At 44.8% G+C, this 25752-nt stretch overlaps 1 protein-coding gene across 6 annotated transcripts in view; it reads left to right on the forward strand.

Moving 5' to 3' along the window:
* The window catches only part of Ccdc30 (coiled-coil domain containing 30), a 97168-nt gene that overhangs the window by 5335 nt on the left and 66081 nt on the right, over positions 1-25752 (forward strand). For 5 of the 6 annotated variants that reach the window (XM_085686486.2, XM_087904658.1, XM_085686485.2 and 2 more), the window contains exons 2-6: positions 7863-8053; positions 9073-9162; positions 10767-10920; positions 19102-19173; positions 23231-23346. In XM_085686486.2, coding sequence (XP_085542612.2) covers positions 7889-8053; positions 9073-9162; positions 10767-10920; positions 19102-19173; positions 23231-23346 — 597 coding nt within the window. In that variant the 5' untranslated portion in view covers positions 7863-7888. The remainder of the gene's footprint in view (positions 1-7862; positions 8054-9072; positions 9163-10766; positions 10921-19101; positions 19174-23230; positions 23347-25752) is intronic. The other variant, XM_085686488.2, reaches the window with a different exon arrangement.

The following is a 25752-nucleotide window of genomic DNA, read 5'->3' on the forward strand; positions in this document are numbered from 1 at the left end:
TTGTTACTGTTTACTGACACTTCCTTCAGCTTACCACCTCACCCTTTATATATTGGGAGTTGTCAGAGGACTCAAAACACCTCGGGATACACGAGAAGACTGTACTCTTATCCTTTGTTTCATGGGGGCAGTTTTTGGTACAGTTTAAATATCAGAGAATTTATAATACAAAGGACATGTTTTTATTACTTCAAGATCTGCTGTATTAGAATCTTTAAGATTTCTCAACCACCAAATCTAAGTTCACTTGTGGGGGGAAATATTGTTCTGGGTTGTCCTAACACCATCCCAGGCAGAGGGGCCTGGATGTGCAGAGTCAAGGAGCTCACTGTGAGCAGCATGGTAGAACAGTGGTCAGATGGTAGGAAAGCCTAATGCAGAAGAGGGTCAGGAGGTGAAGTGACTGAAGAGGCAGGAACCAGACTGTAGAGACTCTCGGGTGCCAAGCGAAGAGGTCTGAACTCTTCTGGAAGCCATGCAGACATTAAGCAGTGAGTGACCTGCATTCGGAATGAGCCTTCTGGCGGCTTTACCAAGCCACACACTGGACGAACGCCAGCATGACAGCGGCAACTCGAGTTGCTAATGTTGCTGTGCTCTTCTGAGCATGTCCTGAGTGCCTACACCAAGCTGCATGGGGAAGCTGAATCAGAAAATGAGAAAAGGCCTAGCGGCTACAGATTGAGCAATGAACGAAGAGAACCTGAGGATGCCACCCAGGCTGCGTCACTAAACTGTTAGTAATTATAACTATGGAATACAGGCGAGGAGGGAAATGGATTATTCAAGCTGGGTTGCTCAATTGACAGCTGGTCACATGCTGTTCTGAGTCCACCCATTTTATATTGCCCTTCCGCCCTGTGTCCAGTTTTCCAGAGCTTGCCTCCTGCACCCGCCCTCTCTTGAAGGTCAGCCCTGAGGGACCATATCTGTTCTCCTGCTTCCAGCCCAGTTCCACCTACAACTCACTGAATGAGAGCAACACACTTGGAGGAGAACCCAGTTCATTGAGTGACCAACCAAGGGTCTCCAAAGTGTGAGCCGAGAGAAACGAAGCCTTGGCCGATTCTGAAATGATATGTAGTAGGTCTAGGGCTTGAAGAGCTTTCAGCCTTGCTGATGCGCAGCAGCAAAGAATGTCCTGCTGAGAAGAGGAGGACTCACAGAGAAACCCAGACAAGTGTGCATCAGGAAGCCAGGCCCGGTGAACACCTTTAATCTCAACACTGGAGACAGAGGCAGGCAGAGCTCTGTAAATTCAAGGCCAGCCTGGGCTACAACACAGGGAGTTCCATGCTTGTCAAGGCCACTTGGTGAGACCCTGTCAAAAAAAAAAAAAAATCTAAGAGTCTCATGAGCCAGGCAGTCCCTGAGCACTTAGAAGGTAGAAGCAGAATGATTAAAACTCAGGGTCAGCTGAACTTGGGTTCCTGATCCTTCTGTTTCTACCGACTAAGGAATTACAGGTGTGTGCTGGCCACACCCGCCGTCTTTATAGCTTCTCCTTTCATTAACGGTCTGGAGGTGGTAAGGGGTAAGGAACCAACTGTGAGTGGCAGGAAGCTCAGGACAGCCATTGCTTGCATGGGTGGGGAGGATAGCTCTGCAATAGAGTGCTTGCCTCCCATATACAGATGTGAACGAGAAGATGGGCTGTCAGATGGTTTAGCAGGTGTGATCTGCAGAACCCGCAACAAATCTGGGTGCCATGGCTTGCTTCTGTAATCCCAGCACTACTGTGGTGAGATGGGAAGTAGAGACAGGAGAATGGCTCTGAAGCCCCTAGGCCAGCTAGCCCAGAGACTGCAGAACAGCGAAAACAAGAGAGAGCCTGTCTCAGCACAGTGGAAAGAGAGAGCTGACTTCCTGAAGTTATCCTCTGATCACGTGGGTGTGGAATGCATGTGTCTGCACTCACACATATACACATGCAAATATATTTAAAAAGAAAAGAAAAAAGAAAATTGCCCATACTTTGTAGGCTCGTCTTGGAACCGTTAAGAGGTCCAAGTTTCTTCTTTTGGGTTATTTTTGTCAGCCATAGCATATGGTTTCCATTTGATGGCATCAGAATGGCTACTTAGGTTTCGGTTATCATATTTGAATTTCAGCCAGTAGAAATAGAAGGAGCAAGGAAGAGAAATCCTGGAAGCAGTGCAGAATGCCATTTGTCTTCTCATCTTAGGATTTCTATTGCTGTGAAGAGACACTATGACTATGGCAGCTCTTTTTTTTGGGGGGGGGGGTTTCGAGACAGAGTTTTTCTGTAGTTTTGGAGCCTATCCTGGAACTAGCTCTTGTAGACCAGGTTGGCCTTGAACTCACAGAGATCCGCCTGCCTCTATCTCCCAAGTGCTGGGATCAAAGGTGTGCGCCTAACTCTTATAAAGGAAAACATTTATCTGGGACTGACTTATAGTTTAGAGGTTTAGTTCATTTTCATCATGGTGTGAAGCATGGTGGCATGCAGGCAGACATGGTGCTGGAGAGGTAGCTGAGAGTTCGACATCTAGATCAGTAGGCAGCAAGAAGAGAGAATGACATTGGGCTTGGCTTGAGCATCTGGGACCTCAAAGCCCACCCCTAGTGACACATTTCTTCCAACAAGGCCACACCTATTCCAACAAGGGTAGAATTTCAATAATGCCATTCAGTAAGAGTCTATAGGGGCCAATTTCATTCAAACCACTACATTTCTATTGGTCAGAACTTGGTCACATGAGTAAGACTAGCAATAAGAAAGGCAGCTTTTTGATTGTTAAAGGCAGCTTTTTGATTGATTCCTCTTATGTCTGAGGAAGAAAGAAAAGTACAAATTAAAATTTAAGGACATCTGGAGTCTCGACCATACACCTTTATTTGCTCCAACTTGCTCTTTCTTGCTACTTTTTTTTTTAAAAGTCAGGGTCTTGCTAGGTAGTCCAGGTTAACCGTGTACCTACCATCCTCCTGCCTCCACCTCCCGAGCACTGGGATCCCAGATATATCCTGCCATGCCTGACTCTTGAGACTTTTTCTAATTATTTAATTCAGTTACTCAATGTGCTAGACACCACCATCTTGCAGATGAGGAAATAAGAATTTAAAGATGTCATTGACTAACTTGGCTAACACCTACACAGCAATGCAACCATCTGTTGAACCGAGGTGTGCCGAGCTGCTAACACAGTAGAGGAGAGCAGAGAGTCCCAGTGGGTTCCTGGGAATGACAGCTTTTAAATACCCATAAAAACGGGGAAGCCTGGAAAGAACACAGAGTAAAACAGGCTCGACAAGAGCGCAGACAGGACAACGTGGTATCACAGTGCAGAATGAAGAAAGCTTTGCTGGAAGAGTGACCAAATTGTTGGGGTGCACCGTGTAGCATGAGTCGGTTGAAGAAAGAAGGCACTCCAAGATGAAATTCTAAGGTCTATGTGGCAACGGGAAGGTCCAGCCTCTTCTGATGGACTGAACCCTGAATAGCCATACAAAGGGTATTTATTGAAAGTTACACAAAGTATTTCCTCATACCAAGGTCTCTGACCTAATTTACATGTCTTGCTGAAGGAGAGCATCACATGCCCCCATGACTCTAGTCTTTGTCATGTATCATTTGCAATACGCAATAATACAGGAGTCTCAGGTGTGCACGAGGTGTCTTGTGACCAGAGTCATGAGATGACTGCAATGCCCCTTCAGCAAAACTATCACATTTTCCACAGAGATTCTTCAAGGTCAAAGCACTTCTAAAGAACAGCTGTTCATTCTAATGTCCATCCAGATATGGTGTTCTGCTAAATTCCTACCATAATAAATGAAAATAGAAGTCATCTGTAAGGACAGGAAACCAGCCTGGTGTTGGTGGCACTCAGGAGGCAGAGGCAGGTGCGTCTCTGTGAGTTTGAGACCAGCCTGGTCTTCAGAATGAGTTCCAAGACAGGCTCCAAAGCTACAGAGAAACCCTGTGTCAAAAAAGAAAGAAAGAAAGAAAGAAAGAAGGAAGGAAGGAAAGAAGAAAGGAAGGAAGAAAAGAAAAAAGAAAAGAAAACAAAAGCGAAAGAAAAACGAAACAGAAACACAGTGTGTTTGGTGCGAGACATGCTGTCCCAGAGGACAACAGCCAGAGGGGACTCTGGTGGGCCTCTCTGAGCTCTGAGTTTTGTCACTGAACTCTACTCCTGGTTCTATATCTTTATTTTTGCTATCAAAGGTGTCTTGAGCTTGGCCAAATATCAGTAGGGAGGGAGATTATGTGCATATGGAAAATAAAATGAACAAATAGAGACTAGGGCCATTCTATCCGTAGGCAATAAATCCCAAAGATCAGAAAGCAGGGGCTCAAGACGGTACTTGCACACCAACATTTGTAGCAGCGTCATTCACAGTATTTCAAAAGTAGATGCAGCCCAGTATCTGTCAGCAGATGAGTGGATGGACTGACTGTGTACAGGACAGCGGGATATCATCCGGCCTATTAGAGGAGTGGCAGGGAGAAGATGCTGAGTAAAATGGGGCAATGCAAGGGAAAGTTGCCTGCGGTTCCTCTTACAGTGGGCACTTCGAGTCCAGATCCAAAGGCAGCAGCAAGAGAGAAGTCACTGGGCCTGGCTTGGGTTTTTAAAACCTCAAAGTCCACCCCATGACACACTTCTTCCAACAAAGCCACACCTACTCCAACAAGACCACACCTCCTAATCCTTTTCAAGGAGTGTGCCAGCCACTTCCTGATGACTAAGCATTCAAATCTACAAGCCTATGAGAGGCTCAAACCACTGCACTATGTGCTGCCATGTGGTACTGGGAACCGAGCCCACATCCTCTGCCAGAGCCACCTGTGTTTGTAGCGTCTGAACTCTCCAGCTCCCAAAGCAGCTGATATTTGACCTGGTATGGGAGGTCCTTCTGTCTATGTGTTGCTTTTATTGGTTAATGAATAAAGAAACTGCCTTGGCCTGTTGATATGGCAGAACTTAAGTAGGCAGAGAAAGCTGGACTAAATCTGGGAAAAGGAAGGCAGAGGGGGAGATGCCATGGATCTGCAGCCAGAGATAAACGTGCTGAAACTTTGCTGGTAGGCCACAATCTCGTGGTGATGCACAGTTTAATGGAGATGGGTTAAATTAAGATGTGGGTGTTAGCCAATAAGAAGCTAGAGCTAATGGACCAAGCAGTGATTTAATTAATACAGCTTCTGTGTAATTATTTGGGCTCTAAGCTAGCCAGGCAGCTGGGATCCAAACAAGTGACCTCCTTTGGAAAGATGATATATAGCATGATTTCTTTTTAATGTCTGGGGAATTATTATTTTCAAGTAAGAAAAATTAATAGTAATAGAAGGATTAAGTCAAGCAGTTTTAGGGGCTGGGGCTGGGGCTCATAGTAGAGCAAGGCTGTGGGTTCAATCCTCAGTGTTATTCTCCCCCAAAAAGAGAACTTTTAAAGCAAGCTGAATGATGCTGAAGTCAACACTTTAGGGCATATCCTGCGAGTAAAACAATTCCTTGATAATACAGAATTAGGAGACCAGCAGATTTCTTTCATTTATAAATGTGTTGTCGGAGGAACCAAGACTTCCTTCTTTGAGCTTTATAATAGTAAGGGTTTTTTTTTTTTAGATTTAAACATATTAAATTGTAAACCAATACTGGACAGATACAAAGTCAAGCATTTTTAACTTTTAAAATTCCACTTATTATCATTGTGGATGTGATGCATGTTAGTGCAGGTGTACACTGTCCCTGGTTGGTCTAGAACAACTCTTGTGGTTTTACTGTAGAGAGGCAGGGGGCACAGGATGGGTGCAAAAGAGCTCAGTGAAGCACGTGGAAGGAACAGAAGACAGGCTAATAGTGCGCAATTTTAAAGATACCTATGGTTTGGTTCAGCATCTTCCATTAAACTGGTGCATTAAAGTCTAACATTTGAGGCGAGGAATGGTGCTGCACACCTTTAATCCCAGCACTCAGGAGGCAGAGGCAGGAAGCCTAGTCTGGGTAGCGATTCCAGGTCAGCCAAGACTACAGAATGAGACCCTGTCTCAAACACTCACTGGGGATGAGCAGACATAGACACCAAGCAGCACGGCCATGCAGTGTTCTTAGCCCTGCTGGAGGGAGGCGCAGGAGATGGAGAGTTGCAGTTAAGTGAACAAGGGCTTTGCTCAGCAGCTAAAGTGGAAACAAAGAAGGGCAGGGAGCTGCATATTCCCAGTGCCTGCATTATAACAACGGACCCAGCTCTAAGCTGTGTGAAAAAGTAAATGAGATCCAGACGTGGTGACACACCTGTAACCCCAGTACTTGGGAGGCTGAGGCAGGAGGATCAGAAGTTGGAGGTTAGCCTGGGCTACATAGTGAGACCCTGACTCAGGGTAAATGAGAACTGGAAGAGGGTAAGGGACTTTGAAAGGTGCCTGAGGCTTATGAGTTAGAGTTTCTACTATGGTTGAAACTGAGCTTCTAGAAGCATCCTGGGGGGATGATTAGAGACTAGGAACAGGCCAGAGAGGCTACTCTTACTGGTAATGACAGAGCCCAGGGAATTACTACAAAAGGCTGGAGGAGGATGGAGGACTAGCTCTTCGGAGTTTGCTGGAGGACTGGGAAGCCGGAGGACTGGGACAGCTGCCTTTGAGAACTGTCAGGATTTGTCGAGCGAGCTTGGGCAAGTCATCTGGCTCCTTGGTGTCTTCAGGAGGGTGTTACTATTTCTGCTTCACTGAGTCAGTGAGACGGAGAGCGCCACATCTGGAGTACACCTGTGCTCGGGAAGCAGCACAGCTGGGGCACAACTCCCACCTGAGTCCCTAGTAAACCTTAAAAGGCGCTCTTACTCTTTGGTCGGCGAAACATTAAAAACTGGTGGTAAGGAGTTTATCTATGCACTGGGAGGCACTTCCCACTGTCACTGCTGTTTCTGTGGAACACTGAACAGGGAAGACTGTAGACCCACCCCTCCGTCCTCCCTCCCTCCCTCCCTCCCTCCCTCCCTCTCTCTCTCCCTTTCATCCTTTCCATCTTTCCTTCCCTTTCTATCCCTTCTTTCTTTTCTTTCTATTCGAAGGTTTTATTTTACCCTTGTGTGTGTACGTGTGCCTGCCACACGTCTGTGAGTCCCAGTAGAGGCCAGAATAGGTCATCAGATCTCCAGAAGGAGTCAGGGTGGTCGGGAGCAGCCCTGTGTGGGTCCTCAGAGGAGAAGTGTGTGCTCTCAGCCATCGAGCTATCTCTCGGCCCCTTTTCTTTCTACTTTAAACAAGGTCTCACTAAGTGGCACAGCCTGACCTCAAACTCATGATTCTCCTGCCTCTACCTCGCAAGTGCTGGGCCTGAATGTGTACCACCATGTCCAACCTTTATGTTATTGTTTCTGAAAGTTTTTCAAATACTCCTGGTAGACAGGGAGAAGAGAGCTGGGTCAGTGTTGTTTTCATTAATTATTAAACTCTAATTTAGAACTTTCTTGGGGCTGGAGAGATGGCTCAGCGGTTAAGAGCACTGACTGCTCTTCCAGAGGACCCGGGTTCAATTCCCAGCACCCACATGGCAGTTCACAACTGTCTGAAAATGCAGTTCCCCGAGAACTGACACCTTCACACCAATGCACATAAAATAAAGTTAAATAAATCATTAAAAAATTAAAAAAGGAACTTTCTTGGTGGTTTTGTTGTTGTTGTTTGTTTTTTGAGACAGGGTTTCTCTGTAGCCTGTCCAGGAACCAGCTTTGCCTCGAACTCACAGAGATCCGCCTGCCTCTGCCTCCTGAGTGCTGGGATTAAAGGCATGCGCCACCACCACCCAGCTACTTTCTTGGTGTTTTATAATACAATAATTATTTTTCTATAGTTCTTTTAACAGTTTTCTGTTATTTCTTCCCAACAGAAGCCCAAATAAGCAAACCCAAAGAAATGTGTCAAGAAGGGTTGTCTAGACTCGCTCTGAGCAGCCACAGTAAACAGACCGAGTGCTCAATGGGAGAGAGGAAGACACGAGCAACAGCCCCGGAATTTATGGACTCCTTGCTGGAGTGTCGAAGACACCCAAGCAGCAGCCTCCAGAAGGACTTTCCCCAGGTATTCCAGAATTAACTGATAACAGAGAGAGAAGCAGGCCCACTGAGACAGCATGCATTCATCTAATCTGCCATTTGCTAAAATAACAGGAAGTCAGTTCACACGCTTCAGAATGAGGCTTTGTTTTGGGGTGGCCTTCCTCTGCCAGCTGCTGGCCTTTGAACAAGCTGACATCACGAGCCTCTTTTGCCTTGCCTATAAAGCTGGTGTGAACTCAGTTCCGGCAGAGCAGTCGTGAGGATAAGTTTAACGCACACTGCCACTACTCTCATTGCTGTGTCATGTACCTGACAGGAGTAACTTGAAGGAGGAGAGGTTTACTCTGGCTCCCGGCTTCAGTGAGTACCGGCCATCATGGCAGGAAGGCTCACTGGGCAGCGCCATCTGCAGCAGACTGGGAGGCCAGAGCATCCACGTCTTGGTGGATCAGGAAGCAAAGAAGTAGAGCCGAATGGCTGTGTCTGTCTACTATTGGCCATGCCCCAAAGGCTGGACAGCCTCCCGCCATAGCACCGCTAGCTGGAGAGCAGGGGTGGGGGAAATGGGCATTTCATTTCATGTTTAAATCATAATAGTAAGCAAGTCTGTGCTGATCTAAAGCAGAGTAAACTGAAATTCCTTTACCCCACTAATAGAACTAAAACTCAATACAACTTTTAAAACATAGGCAGTGCGTGTGTGTGTGTGTGTGTGTGCACGCGCATGTGTGTATTGTATGCATGTGGATATATTTATGTGCATGTGGAGGTCTTCCTCACTCTTCACCTTTTGAGGCAGGGTCTCTCACTGAGTCCAGAGCTCACTGGATCTAGTTAGGCTGACTAGTCAGTGTGCTGCACGGATCTGCCCATTTCTGCTCCCCCACTGCCAGGCCTGGCTTTAATATGGGTGCTGGTGATCGGCCCATGTCCACTCCCCCATGGCCAGGCCTGGCCTTAGTGTGGTGTTGGGGGTCTAATTGAGGTTCTCATGCTTGCACAGCAGGCAGAAACCAACTTCTGTTTCTTGATTTTGTTAAGGTGAAATCTGAGAAAATCTGTCAGCCTTTGCAAAGAGAACATCAGAATCTCCAGGAGCCTGGGCAGCAGCCTAAAAAATATCTTACTCAGGTAAAAGTCAGATCCCTTTACCTAATGGTATTAGCTAACTCTGTGTCAGCTCTTACTTAATTTTTGTCTGAATATATTAAGATGTATAGATTCATACTGCAAGGTTGATCAAATTGTATATTAAAATATTATAAATATATCATAACAATGAAAGAGAAAAGGTCACACAATTGGTTGTCTTCATCAACTGGATCAAATTTTCAACATTGTACTGCATTCTCTAGATCACTGAAGACTGGGGTTGTAGCTCAGAGGATAAGCACTTGCCTAGAATATGCAAAAAAAAGTCCTGGGTTTAATCCCCCATATTGGAAAGAATCCTTCTGGACCAGGCATTGTGGTCTTTAATCCCAAACACTCTGGAGGAAGAGGCCTGTGGATATCTGTAAATTCCAAACCAGCCTGGACTACATAGTAAGATCTTAAAACAAAGCAAACAAACAAAGAGTACACGTATGTTTATGTGGGGATAGGGGGTCCGGGTGGGGAGGCACGTGGAGAGATAGCTCTGTGGTTAAGAACATGCACTACCCTTGCAGAGGCCTGGGGTTCAATTCCTAGCACCCACATTGGGTGACTCACAACCCCCTGTAATTCCAACTCCCATAGAATGCTCTGGCCTCTTCCAAGGACTTGCATGTTTCCCCGCCACACACATACATGATTACAATTTTAAAAGGAACTTGCTGTGGATAATAGTCTGTACCCTGTCAATTGTATTTTAATAAAACACTGATTGGCCAGTAGCCATGCGAGAAGTATAGGCAGGGTGTCCAGGCAGGAAGTAGAAGTGGGGCAACAAGAACAGGAGAATTCTGGGAAGAGGAAAGCTCAGTCTGCAGTCGTCACCCAGACAAAGAGGAAGCAAGATGAGACTGCCTCACTGAAAAAGGTACCAAGCCACATGGCTAACACAGACAAGAGTTATAACAAGAGTTAATAAGAAGCCTGAGCTAATAGGCCAACCAGTTTATGATTAATGTAGACTTCCGTGTGTTTATTTGGGGCTAAATGGCTGTGGGACCTGGTGGGACAGAAACCTCTGTCAACAGTAACTCTTTTTTAAAAGAGTGTACACACTTTGGAATTAATGAAAGAAGTGAAAACATTCTGCAGACCACCTAGTCCACCATCCACATTAGTGGTGTCAGCCCTTCTGTCAAATGATGCATGGGTTTATGTTTGCTTTTTGTGAAAGTATAAACATAGTCTCTTAGTGTGTTGCTTTGGACCATTTTTTTTTTTACAAGTAAAAAACCCTTAAGTACCTACAGTTTTGTTTGGTTCAACCAAAACATGTCATGGTTCAATGACATGCACATGGATGGAAGTGCTGCCTGCTGCTTTTCTGCATGGTTCTTGAAGCATGGACAACAGTCATGTGTCTTTTGTTTTAGTTTTTTGTTTTTCGAGACAGGGTTTCTCTTAGCTGTTCCGGAACTAGCCCTGTAGACCAGGCAATGCTTGAACGCACAGAGATCCACAGTCTGCCTCTGCCTCCCGAGTGCTGGGATTATAGGTGTGCACTACTACCGCCCAGCAGAGCCACGTGTCTTAAGGGTACATTTGCTGTTAGCGTCTCACTAACTGCAGCTTCGTTTCAGCGTCTGCTTGAAGACCTGGCTAAAGATGCAGAGCCTCAGAACTGCCTCTTGAGGCAAGTGGAGTGCATAGCACAGAGGCTGGGGGCGTCCCTGGAGGAAATCCAGAGGAGAGCTGCGGAGCCACAAGAGAAGGAGAAAGAGCAGAGAAAGTTAGGTGAGCCATGGCTTCAGCCAACCATTCTGGCTGTGGATTTACTGGGATGATCTGAGGCAATATACGCCAAGGGGAAAGGGACTCTAAGACGAACATGTGTCCCCAAGTCTTCAGAAAACACAGGCTTGACAGGCCCGCCCCAAAGGCACAGCCCAGAACTGTGTGCCGCTCACCAGTAGGAGTCTCAGCATCCAGAAGACCCATTTGTTCCTTCACCCTAACGCTGGATCCTCCTTCCTCACCAAACATCACTCTCTCCCTACTTTGAATGCTGTTTCTGAGTTTTGATCACATGCAATATCATTCATTTAAATTTTTATTCTATTTATTTTTATTTTATGTGTGTGGGCAGTTTGCCTACATGTATGTCTGTGTTCTGTATGCATGCCTGGTGCTAGCAGAGGCCAGAAGAGGATATCAGAATTACACACAGACAGTAGTGAGCTGCTAGGCAGTAGTGTGGGTGCTAGGAATTGAACTTGGGTCCTCTGGAAGACCAACCAGAGCTCTTAACCATTGAACCATCTTTCCAACCCCATTGTTTAAAAAAAAATTAAATGGTATGATGGTACACACCTTTGATCCCAGCACTTGAGAGGCAGAGATCAGCCTGACGTACATAATGAGTTCCAGCCAGGGCTGTGTAGAGAGACCTTGTCTCAAGAAATTAAAAAAAAAAAAAAACTTAAAAATCCATTAAAATTTTTATTTTGTACATTTTTGCAGATGTGGGCAATACGCCAAGACACACACATAGAAGTCAAAGAACAGCTTAAAGCAATTCCTTCTACCATGTGGGTCACCACCACCGTTGAATGCAAGTTGTTAGACTTTGGGGCAGGTGCCTCTATCCTCTGAGCCATCTTGCCTGCGATATCCATTCTTTCAGTTTGTTCTCTTGCTTAGTCTCACAAATGGTGAGACTCTTTTATATGTCTCTGTTCACTATTACTGCTTTTATAATACTCCGTTGATGCTACACTGATCAATCTCCTGTTGATGGGCATTGTGATGTTTCTAGGTGGAGCTAGCACGAATTCTGATGCTATTAGCACCCTTGCATTTATCTTGTGGGTATTCACATATGCATAATCCAAATAAGAATGCACTGGATCAGAGACTGGGGCCGCATTCTCCTTTGCTCTTCCAAAATACAGTCATGTGCCCTTTAACCATAGGGATTTGGTCTGGAAAATGGATCATCAAGTAATTTCCTTGCTACACGAACTTCAGAGTGTGCTGACAAAAACCGAGATGGCTAGGCACTGTGTGGGAGGTTGAAGGTGGGTCAGGTTCATTCTGTGGCCCATAAGCACAATTAAGAACTCAGTAGTGTAAGAGGTCTGGTTCTGCACACTCCCTGGCAATGCTTGCTAATGAGTCAGTACTGTAGCCTGGCATGGTGAGGGTACAGTAGCATTAGCTGGCTTCACCGTGAGAGTCCTGGAGCCCTTGTGTCTGCTGCGGTGGCTGCTCACATTGTGTGCAGTTTGGAGCAGTCCCTGCTCTAGTCTCTCACACATTTCTATTCTAAACACATGCCTTTTCGTTGACTGCAAATATTCGCGTCTGCTCTTGGTTCTGCCAAATAGGAGCTCTATTTATCAAATACAGTTTAGGGGAGCACTTACCTGCTTTCTGTCTCTAGGGTTGTCTTTTCTGAACATTTCATATAAATGGCATCATACATGAGTGTGTATGTTTTCTTTCACTTTAACACACTTTTGAAATTCAACTATGAAACAGGTGTAACTGTTTCATTCCATTTTACTGCAAGATAAGCTAACCCTTGCTGTTTTTTAGGGGTTTTTCATAATGGCAATCATAATGGGCATAGAGTTTTGCTTAATTATGATTTTATGATTTTTATTTCTACTTCCCTGTGGCTACCATTAAGTATATTTTATATATTTATCAACTATGTGCATAATGAAAAATGTCTGTTCAACACTTTTTGTAGCTAGTTTCTATTGTTTTTTTAATTTTATTTTGTTGTTTTATGTGTATGGGTGTTTTGCCTGCATGTATTTCTGTCTATCATGTGCCTATGGAGGCCAGAAGAGGGCATCAAATCTCCTAGAACTGGTATTAACAGACAGTTGTGAGTCACCATGTGTGTAGGCAGAGTTTTCCTGTCCTGACTGCCTGCTCCCAAATAACTGACATAGAGGCTTTTATTAATTATAAATGTTCAGCCGATAACTCAGGCTTATTACTAACTAGCTCTTACATAACCCATTTCTATTAGTCTATATATTGCCATGTGGCTGTCAGCTTTACCTGTCCTCTAGCACATATTGCTTCCTAGGCAGCTGACTGGCATCTCTCCTGACTCTGCCCTTCTTCCCATCATTCTCAGTTAGGTTTTCCTGCCTAACTTCCTGCTGGCTACTGGCCTGTCAGCTTTTTATTAACCAATGGGAATAATACATATTCCCATTATACAGAAGGATTATTCCGCAGCACATATTGTTATGTTTAAGTAAAAATGTTGCAGGTCCCCAAGTAGCTGCAGTGAGCAGTGGGTCCTGAGACTGCGCTGCAGGTCCCCAAAGTGGCGGGAGGCAGTGGGCTGTGGGTCCCGAGAGCAGCCAGTCCCAGGCATGGACAGCACAGTTCCCCAAGTTTCTGTAGTGGGCCATGAGGGACAGCTAGTCCCAGGCAGGGAGTCATGTGGTAGGTGAGAGACCTTGATGGGGCAGCCAGTCCCACAAGGAGAGACAAATGGATGGGCATGCCATGAGACCACACGGCAGGTCTCCGAAGATGACTGGTCCTGGGCAGGGAGTCACGCAGCGGGCAAGAGACAGGCAGATAGGCACACTATGTAGAGTGAGTTTATTTATTGGATATTTATTTAGTGGGTTATGGAGGGTATTGCAGGGAGAGTAGGGACCCTTTGTTTTTCCCAGCCCACCTGGCTAGTTTACACCCAAAATAACCACACAGATATTGTATTAATTAAATCACTGCCTGGTCCATTATCTCTAGCCTCTTATTGACTAACTCTCATATCTTGATCTAACCCATTTCTAATAATCTATAGATCACCATGGGGTCGTGGCTTACCAGGAAAGATTCAGCATGTCTGACCTGGTGGCTCCATGGCAGCTCTCTGACTCTGCTTTCTTCCTCCCAGAATTCAGTTCTGTCTCCCCGCCTACCTAAGTTCTGCCCTATTACCAGGCCCAAAACAGTTTCTTTATTAACCAATGAAAGCAACACAAATACAGAACCTCCTACACCAGAGGGGAAAAGGGAGAAAGGGAGAAGAACAGAGAGAGAGGCAATATATATATATGGCGAGAGAGAGAGAGAGAGAGAGAGAGAGAGAGAGAGAGAGAGAGAGACAAGCTGGGGGAGGGGGAGAGGATGCCCAGCTAGCTTAGACCTGAAATAATCACACAGAAACTGTATTAATTAAATCATTGCTTGGCCCATTAGCTCTAACTTCTTATTGGCTAACTCTTACATCTTAGTTTAACCCATTTCTAGTAATCTATGTATCTCCAGCTAAAGTAATCTGTGGCTTACTGGCTAAAGTTCCCAGTGTCTGTCTCTGGAGGCTCCATGGCTTCTCCCTGACCCCACCTTTCTTTCTCCCAGCATTCAGTTTAGTTTTCCCACCTAGTTCTGTTCTGCCCTTGCCATAGGCTCAAAGTAGATCTTTATTGATTAACCAATAAAAGCAACACATAGAGAAAAGGACCTCCCACACCAAAAGGAGCTACAGCAGCAGCTACCTCTCTGGGAGAGAGACAGAAAAGGGAGGGACCCAGACTGGAAGCTGAAGATCAGCTTGCCTAGGTGAACTGGGCAGTGGACGAGGGTGGGGGTGGAGGGAGTGGGGGGGTGGCTTGTGCCTTAAAGGGACAGGACAGATTATTACACATGTGAGTGTTGAGAATCAAATCCGAGCAGACAAGTTCTCTTAACCAATGAGCCCTCTCTCCACCCCACTATTATCTCTCCAGCCCCCTATTTATTTTTTGAGACCAGGTCTAACCATGAAACTCTGGCTGGCCTGGAATTTGCTGTGTAAATCATCCTTCAATTAGGGATCTGACTGCCTCTCCCGGTCAAGTTCTCAGATTAAAGGCCTGCGCCACCACCACTCTCAGCCAGCCATTGCTGCTTTTTAACAGTGGGGTTTTGTTTTCAGGGCATGGCGTGTTGGCTGAGACAGTTCTCTTTGTAGCCCTAGTTGTCACTCTGAAGTTCAGGCTGGCTCAGAAATCTACCTTCCTCTGCCTCCCAGAGTGGTAGGATTACAGGTGTGGGATTTCTATTGTAAATGTTCTGGATATTAATCTCTTAGGAGGCAGGGGATTTTCAAATACTCCCTCTTCTGAATTGTGAGCAGTCTTTTCTAGCAAACATGGCCGGGCTGCCAAAGCTTACTATTTCATAAACCTTCCTCATCATGTGAAACCCTGCCTGTTCGCCCAAGCCTTGAATACCAGGCATTCCTGAGAGTGCCGGTCATACCCTACACTATTATGAATAAGTCTAGCGTTCAGATAGTAAGGTTGTAGAGTGAAACACCCCCACCACCCTGCCTCCTGCCCAGGTGTGCTGGCTCACCCCGTTGGATCATTGTGCCGCCTTTTGCAAAAGTAGACATTGCCTTGCGGAGTTACCTTTGCGTTGTCCACATGTCTGTCTGTCTGTGTGACACCAGGACTATTCCAGCAGGTCTCATAGATCTTCCCTCTGTTGACAGTGTCCTTTGTTGGACCAAGGGTTTCATATTATGTAACTCAACTTACCTTTTTATTCTGTTGTTCTTCTGTTGCTACTAATCTTGGTAAAAGATTAAATATTGTCACCCCCTCAAAAAAAAAAAAAGAAAGAAAGAAAAGAAAAGACTCATATGTCCATGGTCTAGTCAGGCATGGTGGTGCATATCTTTAATCTCAGCACTCAGGAGGCAGAGGCAGGCAGATCTCTGTGAGTTCGAGGCCAGCCTGGTCTATAAGAGCTAGTTCCAGGACAGTCAGAGCTATAGAATAGCAAGCCTCTGTTAAAACAACAACAACAACAACAAACCTACTATATCTAGAGTAATAAATAAAGAAGTAGACTTAGAAAATACATCTGTGAATCCAGTAGAAGGTCTTTAAAATGTAGCAAAGCCTGCCAGGCATGGTGGCGCATGCTTGTGCCAGCCTTTGAGGGGCTGAAGCAGGAGGTTATACTTCAAGATCAGTGTTAACAGAGTGAATTCCATTCTGGGCTATATAACAAAGCCTCTCAAAAGAGAAACCAATTCTAGGATTGTGGCTCATTTAAGGCTAATGAAAAGCCAGGGCTGTCGAATTCTTCACTGATATGACAGCCATCTGACCAACCAAGTTTAAGGAACTGGTTGCCTCTGTTAATTTTCAAATTAGGCAAACAATTTATTTGGCTGTGTGATTCTAAAAGTAGATTTTATTTTGGGGATAGGGTACCCCTATGTAGCCTTAGCTAGCCTCAGGCTCACTGTGTAGGCCAGGCTAGTTTCAAACTTAGAATCCTCCTGCCTCTACTTCCTGGTGCTGGGATTGCAGGTGTGGGTCAACACTGTATCCACAGCCTAGTTTTCAAAATGAAAGCCAACTGTTTTCTGAGTGTCTGGAGCACCTCAGAACTTTTTAACGTTTTGGAAGCCCTGATCCTCTTAAAGTTAGGGGAGCAAACAGGATTTTTTTCTGTCTGTCTACACCACACATGCCATACTCACCCCAAACCGTTGCTCTGCAGACCCAAGCAGCTCTGGATCCCTATCGTTCCCAGAAGGCCCAGTGTCTCTCCTGCCTCCTTTGTTCTTCCTGCCTTCTCTCCATTACTCATGCTGCTCTCTTTCTCGAATGTTCTTTCCCCCTGAAGTTCCTCTGCTTCCCCTTCATCCATAAGGAGTACCCTGGAAACTTGTGTTAGTACCACAGAAACCATCTCCCATCTCCGGCACAGAGAAAACGGCCCTGGGTTTGCATCCCCGCCACGCTATTTATTCCCCTTGGCACTGAGCAAGCTGTTCCAGCTTCTGACTTGCTTATCTCACCCATACACTGGGATGTGGGAACCTACATTGTATTTGTCATAATTATATGCCTGACAATAGGAGCAGTTGCCCCTGGAGGCAGCAGCAGAAATAGTATTGCTATAATTAGAACGTAATTTCTCATCTGACGGGTTATAGTGGGATCCGCCCCGAAGATCTGAGTGTTGCCAGCATGATAATGGAGTGCACCCAACTGTGTGCTGCACCCATGGTGTGACTGGGGGTATTCTTATAAAGCTCAGTGTTCGCCTCTGAGTGTTAGCAGATCCTTCATCTAATGGTTTAGGAAACCCGCCAACCAATCACAGTGAGGAGCCCTCAAGAGCAAAGGGGGTAAAACCTGCGCTAGAAGGTCGGACGAACCTCCATCAACTCCAGTGCCCCGGCTGCTGTTCCTGGGTACTCCTTTGTACCCCTGATGGCTAATACTGTCAACCTGGCAGGACCTAGATCACAAAGACGACCACCTTCTGAGCTTCCCTGTGATCTAGTCTCTAGATAGGATCCACAGAGAACGGAAGAGACACCCTAAATGTGAACAGCACCCGGGACAGAGACAGAAGAAAAGGGAGTGAGTGAGCTGAGTCATAACGTTCATCTCTGCTTCCTGGCTTTGGGTACAATGTGACTCTATGCTCCTTCTGCCATCATAGGCTGTACCCTAGAACTGAGCCCAAATCAATCCTTCCTCAAGATGCTTTATAGTGGTGAGGGCAGTGACGGACACAATACCAAAATCTATTTCTGGGATTTTGTTATTTTCATTACTAGCAGATATTGGCAAAATTCTCAATATAGTCCACTCACCACATAGTGACATTTTTGGTCAGCTGGAAATCTTCTATGTACAATAGTTCCATAAAATTAGATCACCTAATAACACTGTAGCCATCTTACTATGCAAGTATACCCTATGGTGTTTATGCACTGATAAAATTACCTCCCAACAGTTTCTCAGAACACACTTCCCCATCCATACATGAGGCACAACTGTGTTGTGCATGCTTTAAACATTCAGCTGCCCTTGTGACCTCAGTGATCCAAGCCCTTCAAAACTTAATCTTATAAGAGACTGGTTAGGGCCAGTTGTGGTGGCACACGCCTTTAATTCCAGTAAATGGGAGGCAGAGGTAGGTGGATCTCTGAGTTCGAGGCCAGCCTAGTGATCTACAAGGTGAGTTCCAGGATGGCTAGGAACTCAGAAAAACCCTGTCTCGAGAAAACCAAAATAAATAAATAAAGAGAGAATGGTTAGGGAATGTATGGTCAGAGATTTATGGAATCAATAAGCGGTTCAGTAGGAACACTAGAAGGGAACCCAGGAAAGCTTCCAGATAGATCACACCTCTGTAGAGACTCAAAGGATGGTGTTCAGAGAAGAAAAGGTAGGAAATCTGGTTGTCATATGAGTCATTTATGTCTTTGGTTTTGTTGTTTTGAGACAGGGTATTTCTGTGTAGGCCGAATTAACAGAGATCTACCTGATGCTGGAATTAAATGGGTGTACCACAATGCCCAGCTGATTTGCTTTGGGGATGTCTTAAGAGTCCTAACCCTTAGTTAGGGTTTCTGTTGCTGTGGAAAGGCACCATGACCATGACAGCTCTTACAAAGGAAAGCATTTGGTTAGGGCTGGCTTACAGTTTCAGAGGTTTAGTCCATTATCTGTCGAGGGGAAGCATCACAGCACAAAGGCAGACATGGTGCTGGAGAAGGAGCTGAGAGTTCTGCATTCATAAGAGAGCTCAAAGTCTGCCTCCAAAGTGGCACACTTTCTCCAACAAAGCCACACCTACCCAACAAGGCCACACCTCCTAACAGTGCCACCCTATGGGCCAAGCACTCAAACACAAGAGTTTATGGGAGCCATTCCTATTCAAACCACCACAGGGGGTATTTATATTTATGTGTACGAATGTTTGCCTTATATACATATCTGTGCACCCCTAATGTTCAATACCTGAGGAAGCCAGAAGAGATCCCCTGGGACTGAATTTAGAGACAGTTGCCATGTTGGTTGTGGAAATTGAAACTGAGTCCCTTTGGAAGAATAGCCAGTGCTCTTAACTGCTGAGCCATCTCTCCAGCCCCTCATTCACTTATTGTACATATGTTTTCTTTTTGCTTTATTTTAGACGATGTACTTGAAAATGCACGACTGGAAATTGAAAAATTGAAAAACAATCTGATAAAACTGAAAGAAAGTGGTGAGTCATTAGCATATATCGTAATAATAGATCAAACAATAGCATAGTATGTGCAGTTTAAAATATCACTTAAGAGGGCTGGAGAGGTGTCTCAGAGGTTAAGAGCACTGACTGCTCTCCCAGAGGTCCTGAGTTCAATTCTCAGCAACCACATGCTGGCTCACAACCATCATATAATGATATCTGATGTCCTTTTCTGTCATTCAGGCATAGATGCAGGCAAAACACGGTACATAATAGGATAAATAAATCTTTTTAAAAACATAAATATCATGTAAGAACTCCATGGCTGACACTTAAGGCTCTTACAGAGGACTCAAGTTTGGTTGCAGTGCCCATATTAGGCAAGTCGCAGCCACCTGTAACTTCAGCTCCAGGGGATTTGACACCCTCTTCTGGCCCACATGCACAGACACACAGACACTCACACATAAGCGACACAATAAGACAAATCTTTAAAAATGTTTTTAATAATGACAATGACAAGTACCACTCCTGAAGCCATTGCTACTCTTGCTGTTGCAGCTGCCATCACTTCCTCCCCTGCAGCAGGGGTCACCCCGCCAGGAGCTTCTCATGATTCTCCTTAATGCTGGGTACCGAATATGATTATCCCCACAAAATATACAAAATATACCACAACTGATGTGTGAATCCTTATATCTGATTCCAAAATCTGTCACCAGGACAGAGAACTCAGGTGGCACTGAGACCCCTGGAGCCAAGGGCCCTTATAGTCTGTTCAACAATACCTCCCTCATACTTGGTCACTGGAAAGCCAATAGGCCTGGAATGGTGTTGAATGAGCTAATCTGACACTGCCTTTGCTATTTAATAATGCTACCGGCTATTGTAAAATTTGGATATTCCAATGGTCACAACAAAAATTATTTATAGAATATTTTTGTCAATTTTAAATAATTCCAAAATCAGTCAAAATTCCAAAATCCTTTCCTTTAAAAATGTAGGATTATGATTGTGAACTTAAAAGTACCTACAGTGACTCATAGATCAGGTAATTCATAAAACCAGTAAGGATGCAGAAGACTTAAAGGTCCTAGAGTCAAAAGTCCTGGGTGATACTTATAGAAAACACTGGGATGTACATTGTTTTCATATACCAATAAAATGTTTGCCAGGAGAGACCCTCTGAGGGCGTCCAACAAGGCCATTAACAAAGGATCGCACAAGTCACAGTCATGTGGGAGTAAACTAGAAATTCGGGACAGGGGTATACTGAAAAAGTTCCCAAATATTTAAAAAATAAAGGGATGCTTCCAAAGAGACTCTGGTATTGGGGGGAAAAAGTCACAAGAGATATCAGAAAATACTTTGAATTGACAAAAATGGAGAGATGACATTATCAATTGTACCAGGCTTTTTCTTTGGGACCACCGACCAGCTTCCAAATCATGACACAGAGACTTAGTTTCGAATGCTTGGCCTTAGCTTAGCTCTTTTCTTGCTAGCTCTTTAATTTAACCTGTTACTCTTCATCTGTGTTTTACCTTGGGGGGAGGGGGTTACCTCTTTCTTTATACCTTACTTTCCTGCTGTCTCTGTGTCTGGCTGGCTGCTGACTGTCAGCGCCTTCTTCTTGCCCTGGGTGTCTTTCTTGTTTTCTCCTCCTTTTTCTCATTCTTTCTTCAAGCCTAGCTTTCTCCTCCTATTTATTCTCTCCCTGCCAGCCCTGCCTATCATTTCTCTGCCTACCTGTTGGCCATTCAGCTCTTCATTAGACCAATCAGGTGCCTTAGACCGGCAAGGTTAAAGAAATACAACACATCTTTACATAATTAAGCAAATGCAGCACAAACAGAAGTATCACAGCTTTACACAGTTAAAGAAATCGTTCGCAGCGTGAACAAATGTAGCAATCCTTGTCTAGTTAAAATAATATTCCACGTTAATCAATATTTGTGCAATATTGCTATATCAGTGACTCGAGGGCTAAATCAGTGGCTCGAGGGAATCTCGTGGTACTTAATGCTTACACTAGAAATCATATAAGGCACAAGCAATCTAAAATTTCAGAATAAGAAGAGTGAATGAAATCTGAACCAAGCAGAAGGGAGAAGCTGTTAAAATAAAGCTGAGGACCAGTTAAGGGTGGTGGCGCACACCCTTGACCCCAGCACTCAGGAGGAAGAGTCCGGTGGGTCTTTGGGAGTTCAAAACATTACAAGTATGAGCCGAGTCAAAGATACATAATTAGACCCTGTCTCAAAAAAAAAAAAAGAGTTAAGGACTAAGGAGATGGCTCAGTAGGTAAAGTGCTTGAAAAAAATAAATAAATAAATAAAAATAAAAAAAAACGGAACCCAAGTAACAATTAAAAAGCAAGATGCAGTGGTGCACATTTGTAATCTTAGCACTCCTGCTTCAAGCTTGGAGGCAGAGGCAGAATTGTCAGGAAGCTACAGAACAGTGCGTAGTACAGCAGCAGAGGCCAGAAAAGAGAGCCTGCCTCAGCACAAGGCACAAGGAGAGGACCAGCTCCTGAAAGCTGTCCCCTCCCCTGCACTCACGCCATGGCACACGCACTCCCGCTCTGACATATACAGACACAATAAATAATAAATACACTCTCAGGAGGCAGAGGCAGGCGAATTGATGCACGTTTCAGGCCAGCCTGGTCTGTGCTGTGACATCCAAGCTGGCCAGGGCTACCTAGGAAGACCATGTTAGAGGAGAAAAGGGAAGAAGGAGGGCAGAGGAAGAGGAGAAGGAGGAAGAGGAGGGGATCCTGAATGCATTAAATTGAATCTGTAGTAAAAAAAAATCTTCTATGGAAGAGTTCCAGAGCCAAGCAGCTTCACAAGTGAACCTTACACATACGTTAGGAACAAATAATACTGGTTTTATATAAACTTCCAAAAGGTCAAAGAACAGAGAATAATTTCCAAACTTTAAGTGGCCACCATCACTGTACACCAAAGCCACATACTAGCAACATCCCAATGAGCATAGAAATACTTGAAAAGACCAGAAAATGGGAAATAGCTTGTCAGGTGGTCAAACTGAATGCACTCACCAAGAATGGACTGGTTAGGGCTGGAGAGATGGCTCAGAGGTTAAGAGCACTGATTTCTCTCCCAGAGGTCCTGAGTTCAATTCCTAGCAACCACGTGGTGGCTCACAACCATCTGTAATGAGAGCTGGTGCCCTCTTCTGGCCTGCAGGCAAACATGCAGATAGTACGTTATGTACACAATAAAATAAATTAAAAAAAAAAAGAATGGACTGATTAAATGGTGATTGTTCAGTGAATGTTTCAAGGTTGTTTATAAGACTGCTAAATGGAGGAGCCTAGAAATGTCTAGGAATGTATGTAAGAGACAGAACTAAATTTTCTGCCATTTCATTTTCTAAAGTTACACCCAGCTGGGACTGAAGAGATGGCTCAGTGGTTGAAAGCACTGGCTGCTTTTCCAGAGGACCTGGGTTCAATTCCCAGCACCCACACGGCACCCACATACCCAACTGTCTCTAACTCTGATTCCAGGGGATCTGATGCCCTCACATAGACATACATGCAGACAAAACACAAATGCACATAAAATAAAAATAAATAAGTAAAATAGTGAGTGTCATTTTAAAAAAAGAATATGTCAGGGCCAAAAAAAATAAGAAAATAAAAAATTTACACCCTGCTGAAATTTTAGCTCCAGGACATTGAGATGGCTCAGAGGGTTAAGGCCATCAAGCCTGATGAACCAAGACCCATCTGGTTGAAGGAGAGACCTGATGCCAGTAATCTGTCTTCTGGCATGTGTGCACATGCCACACTCATACACACACACACAATAAGAAATGTTTCATGTTCCCAGACCCCTGTATTGTTTGAAACTCTACACTCAAAAAGTTCCTTAGATTTGTGTGAGAAATACAAAGCTTCTGTTTCATTACAATAGGTTGGTAGAATTCTCTGGTTTGGCGGCTCTCCTATGCAGACAACCACATATGCAGAACGCAGCAGACCGCCGCTCGTTAGTGTTTAAGAGTCGTTGCCTCCCACACGAAAACTGTGACCCAAGTAACCGCCTTCTCTGTTTAGATGCAACGGACTTACTGAAAGCAAAAGAACATAACCAGAGGCTGGACGGGGAAATTCTGGCTTTAAGAAACCGGGTTCGATCGCTTGACTCCGAGAAAAAGTTGCTTGGAGAAATGGTCAGTGTGCTTTAGTTCCTGGAGTTTTTTAGTGTATATCCAATAGCAACCAGAGGTGTGAGCCACAAGGCTACCCATCATCTAAGCTGGCCCTGCAGGAGACTGGTCCCGACAATGTTGGGAGTCAGGGCACAGAGGTGCTGTGTTCTAACCAAGTGTGTTTTAATCTGCCAGTGCTTGCGTCTCATGCTAAGTACTTGTGCTGAACGTCATTGCTGTTATATAAATGTCAGGCTCGCTTACTTTTGTTGCTGTTTTATGTGGATGTTTCGGCTGTAGGTATGTCTGTGTATGATGTGCATGTAGTACCTGAGGGGGCAGAGGGAGGCTTCAGATCCACTGCATAAAGATCACTATAAACTACCATGTGGGTGCTGGGAACTGAACGCAGATCCTCTGGCAGAGTCGCCAGTGCTCGACACTGCTGAGCCATCTCTACAGTCCCTAAATTAGGATTTCTATACCAGCATAGGATTAACACAGTCATCAGAGAAAAATATTACTCTTGCTTTGTAAAAGTTTGTCATTATTAGTATTGTATTCACAGTTGTAGTTTTTATTGATTTTTATTGAGCTCTACATTTTCCTCTGCTCCCCTCCCTGCCTCTCCCCTCCCCTTCAACCGTCTCCCAAGGTCCCATTTACTCAGGAGAGCTTGTCTTTTTCTACTTCCCCAGTTGTAGTACTTCTAAACCGTTTCTTCTTGGCAGTATATTATCTTTAATACATACTTTCATACGTAGTATCTCCAGCTTCAGATTATTTTAGTTTCAAATCATATTTATAGTATTAAATACAGTGCAAAGTGCTCAACAAACTGTTTTGAAAATTATTAAATACCTGTATTTGCACTTTCACAAATAACGATGCCAAATAAAACCTTTTTAGCTTAGGCTTTTTCCCAACTAGTTCTCCTCCCCACCCAAGACAGGGTTTCTCTGGGTAACCGTCCTGGCTGTCCTGGAACTAGCTCTTGTAGACCAGGTTGGCCTCGAACTCACAGACAGGGATTCACCTGCCTCTGCCTCCTGAGTGCTGGTATTAAAGGTGTGTGCCACCACCACCTGGCCCCCAACTAGTTCTTATAGCTTAAGTTAACCTTTTTCTATTGATCTACGTTCTGCCACGTGATTCAGTTACCTCGCCTCTGTGTCACACGTCCAACTCTTGCACACCTAGATTCTTCTCGAGTTTCTCTCTCTGGCTGGAAGCCCCACCTATTCTCTCCAGTATAGCTACTGGCCTCTCAGCTCTCTGGTAAATCAATCGCATTGACACATTTTCACACGGTGTAAACAAATATTCCACAACAAATGCCCACTGGGATAATTCTTATTAAAACAATAAGAAATGACATGTTGCCAGGCGGTGGTGGCTCACACCTTTAATCCCAGCACTCAAGGAGGCAGGGACAGGTTTATCTCTGTGAGTTCAAGGCCAGTCTGGTCTACAGAGCAAGTTCTAGGACAACCAGGGGTGTACACAGAGAAACCCTGTCTCAAAAAACAAGAAAGAAAGAAAGAAAGAAAGAAAGAAAGAAAGAAAGAAAGAAAGAAAGAAAGAAGGGAGGGAGGGAGGGAGGGAGGGAGGGAGGGAGGGAGGGAGGGAGGGAAAGAAAAAGAGAAATGTCATGTTGTTGAGACTAGAAGAATTAGAACATAGTGCATTGCTGCTTGTGCTGATTATATGTCAAGCTGAGTCATTTTGGAATATGAAATCTCAACTTAGGAAATGCCCTCACCAAACTGACCTCTGGGCAAGCCTGTGGTACATTTCCTTGATTGATGATTGATGTGGGAGGGCCCAGTTCACTGTGGGCAGTGCCAGTCCTGGGCTGGTGGTTCTGGGTGCTATATGAAAGCAGGCCATGGAGAGTGAGCCAGTAAGTGGCACTCTTCCATGGTCTCTGTTTCAGCTCCTGCCTCTAGGTTCCTGCCCTGCGCTCTTACTGTGACTTCCCTCAGTGTTACCTGGAAGTATAGGCAAAAGAAACCCTTTCCTCCCTAAGTTACTTTTTGGTCGTGGTGTTTTATCATAGCATTAGGAACCCTAAGACTCCATTGCTTGTGGTGGTGTACCCACAACAGGGGTGCAGTAGCCACTGTTGAGACAGTACGGGAGCCCTCAGAGCACCGCCCATAGCATTAATGTGCTCTGCTAATGGCGCTTCCAGTGTAAGTTAAAAGCAAGGCCTCAGACACGTATTTCTACCTTCATGTTCAGAGCAGCGTCATTTACAGCATCCCAAGGGCAGCAACAACCTGTGTCAGCTGACAAGTTTAAACGAAAATGTGGGACGTTATCACACACAATGGAACTTAAAAGGAACTGGACTAGGACTCTGCAGACCAACAAGTGATCTTTTGTTTGTTCGTTGGTTTGTTTCAAGTCAGGGTCTCTTCGTGT

The sequence above is a fragment of the Myodes glareolus genome, chromosome 3, assembly GCF_982192425.1.
Source record: "Myodes glareolus chromosome 3, mMyoGla1.1, whole genome shotgun sequence".
NCBI classification, from domain to species: Eukaryota; Metazoa; Chordata; class Mammalia; order Rodentia; family Cricetidae; genus Myodes; species Myodes glareolus.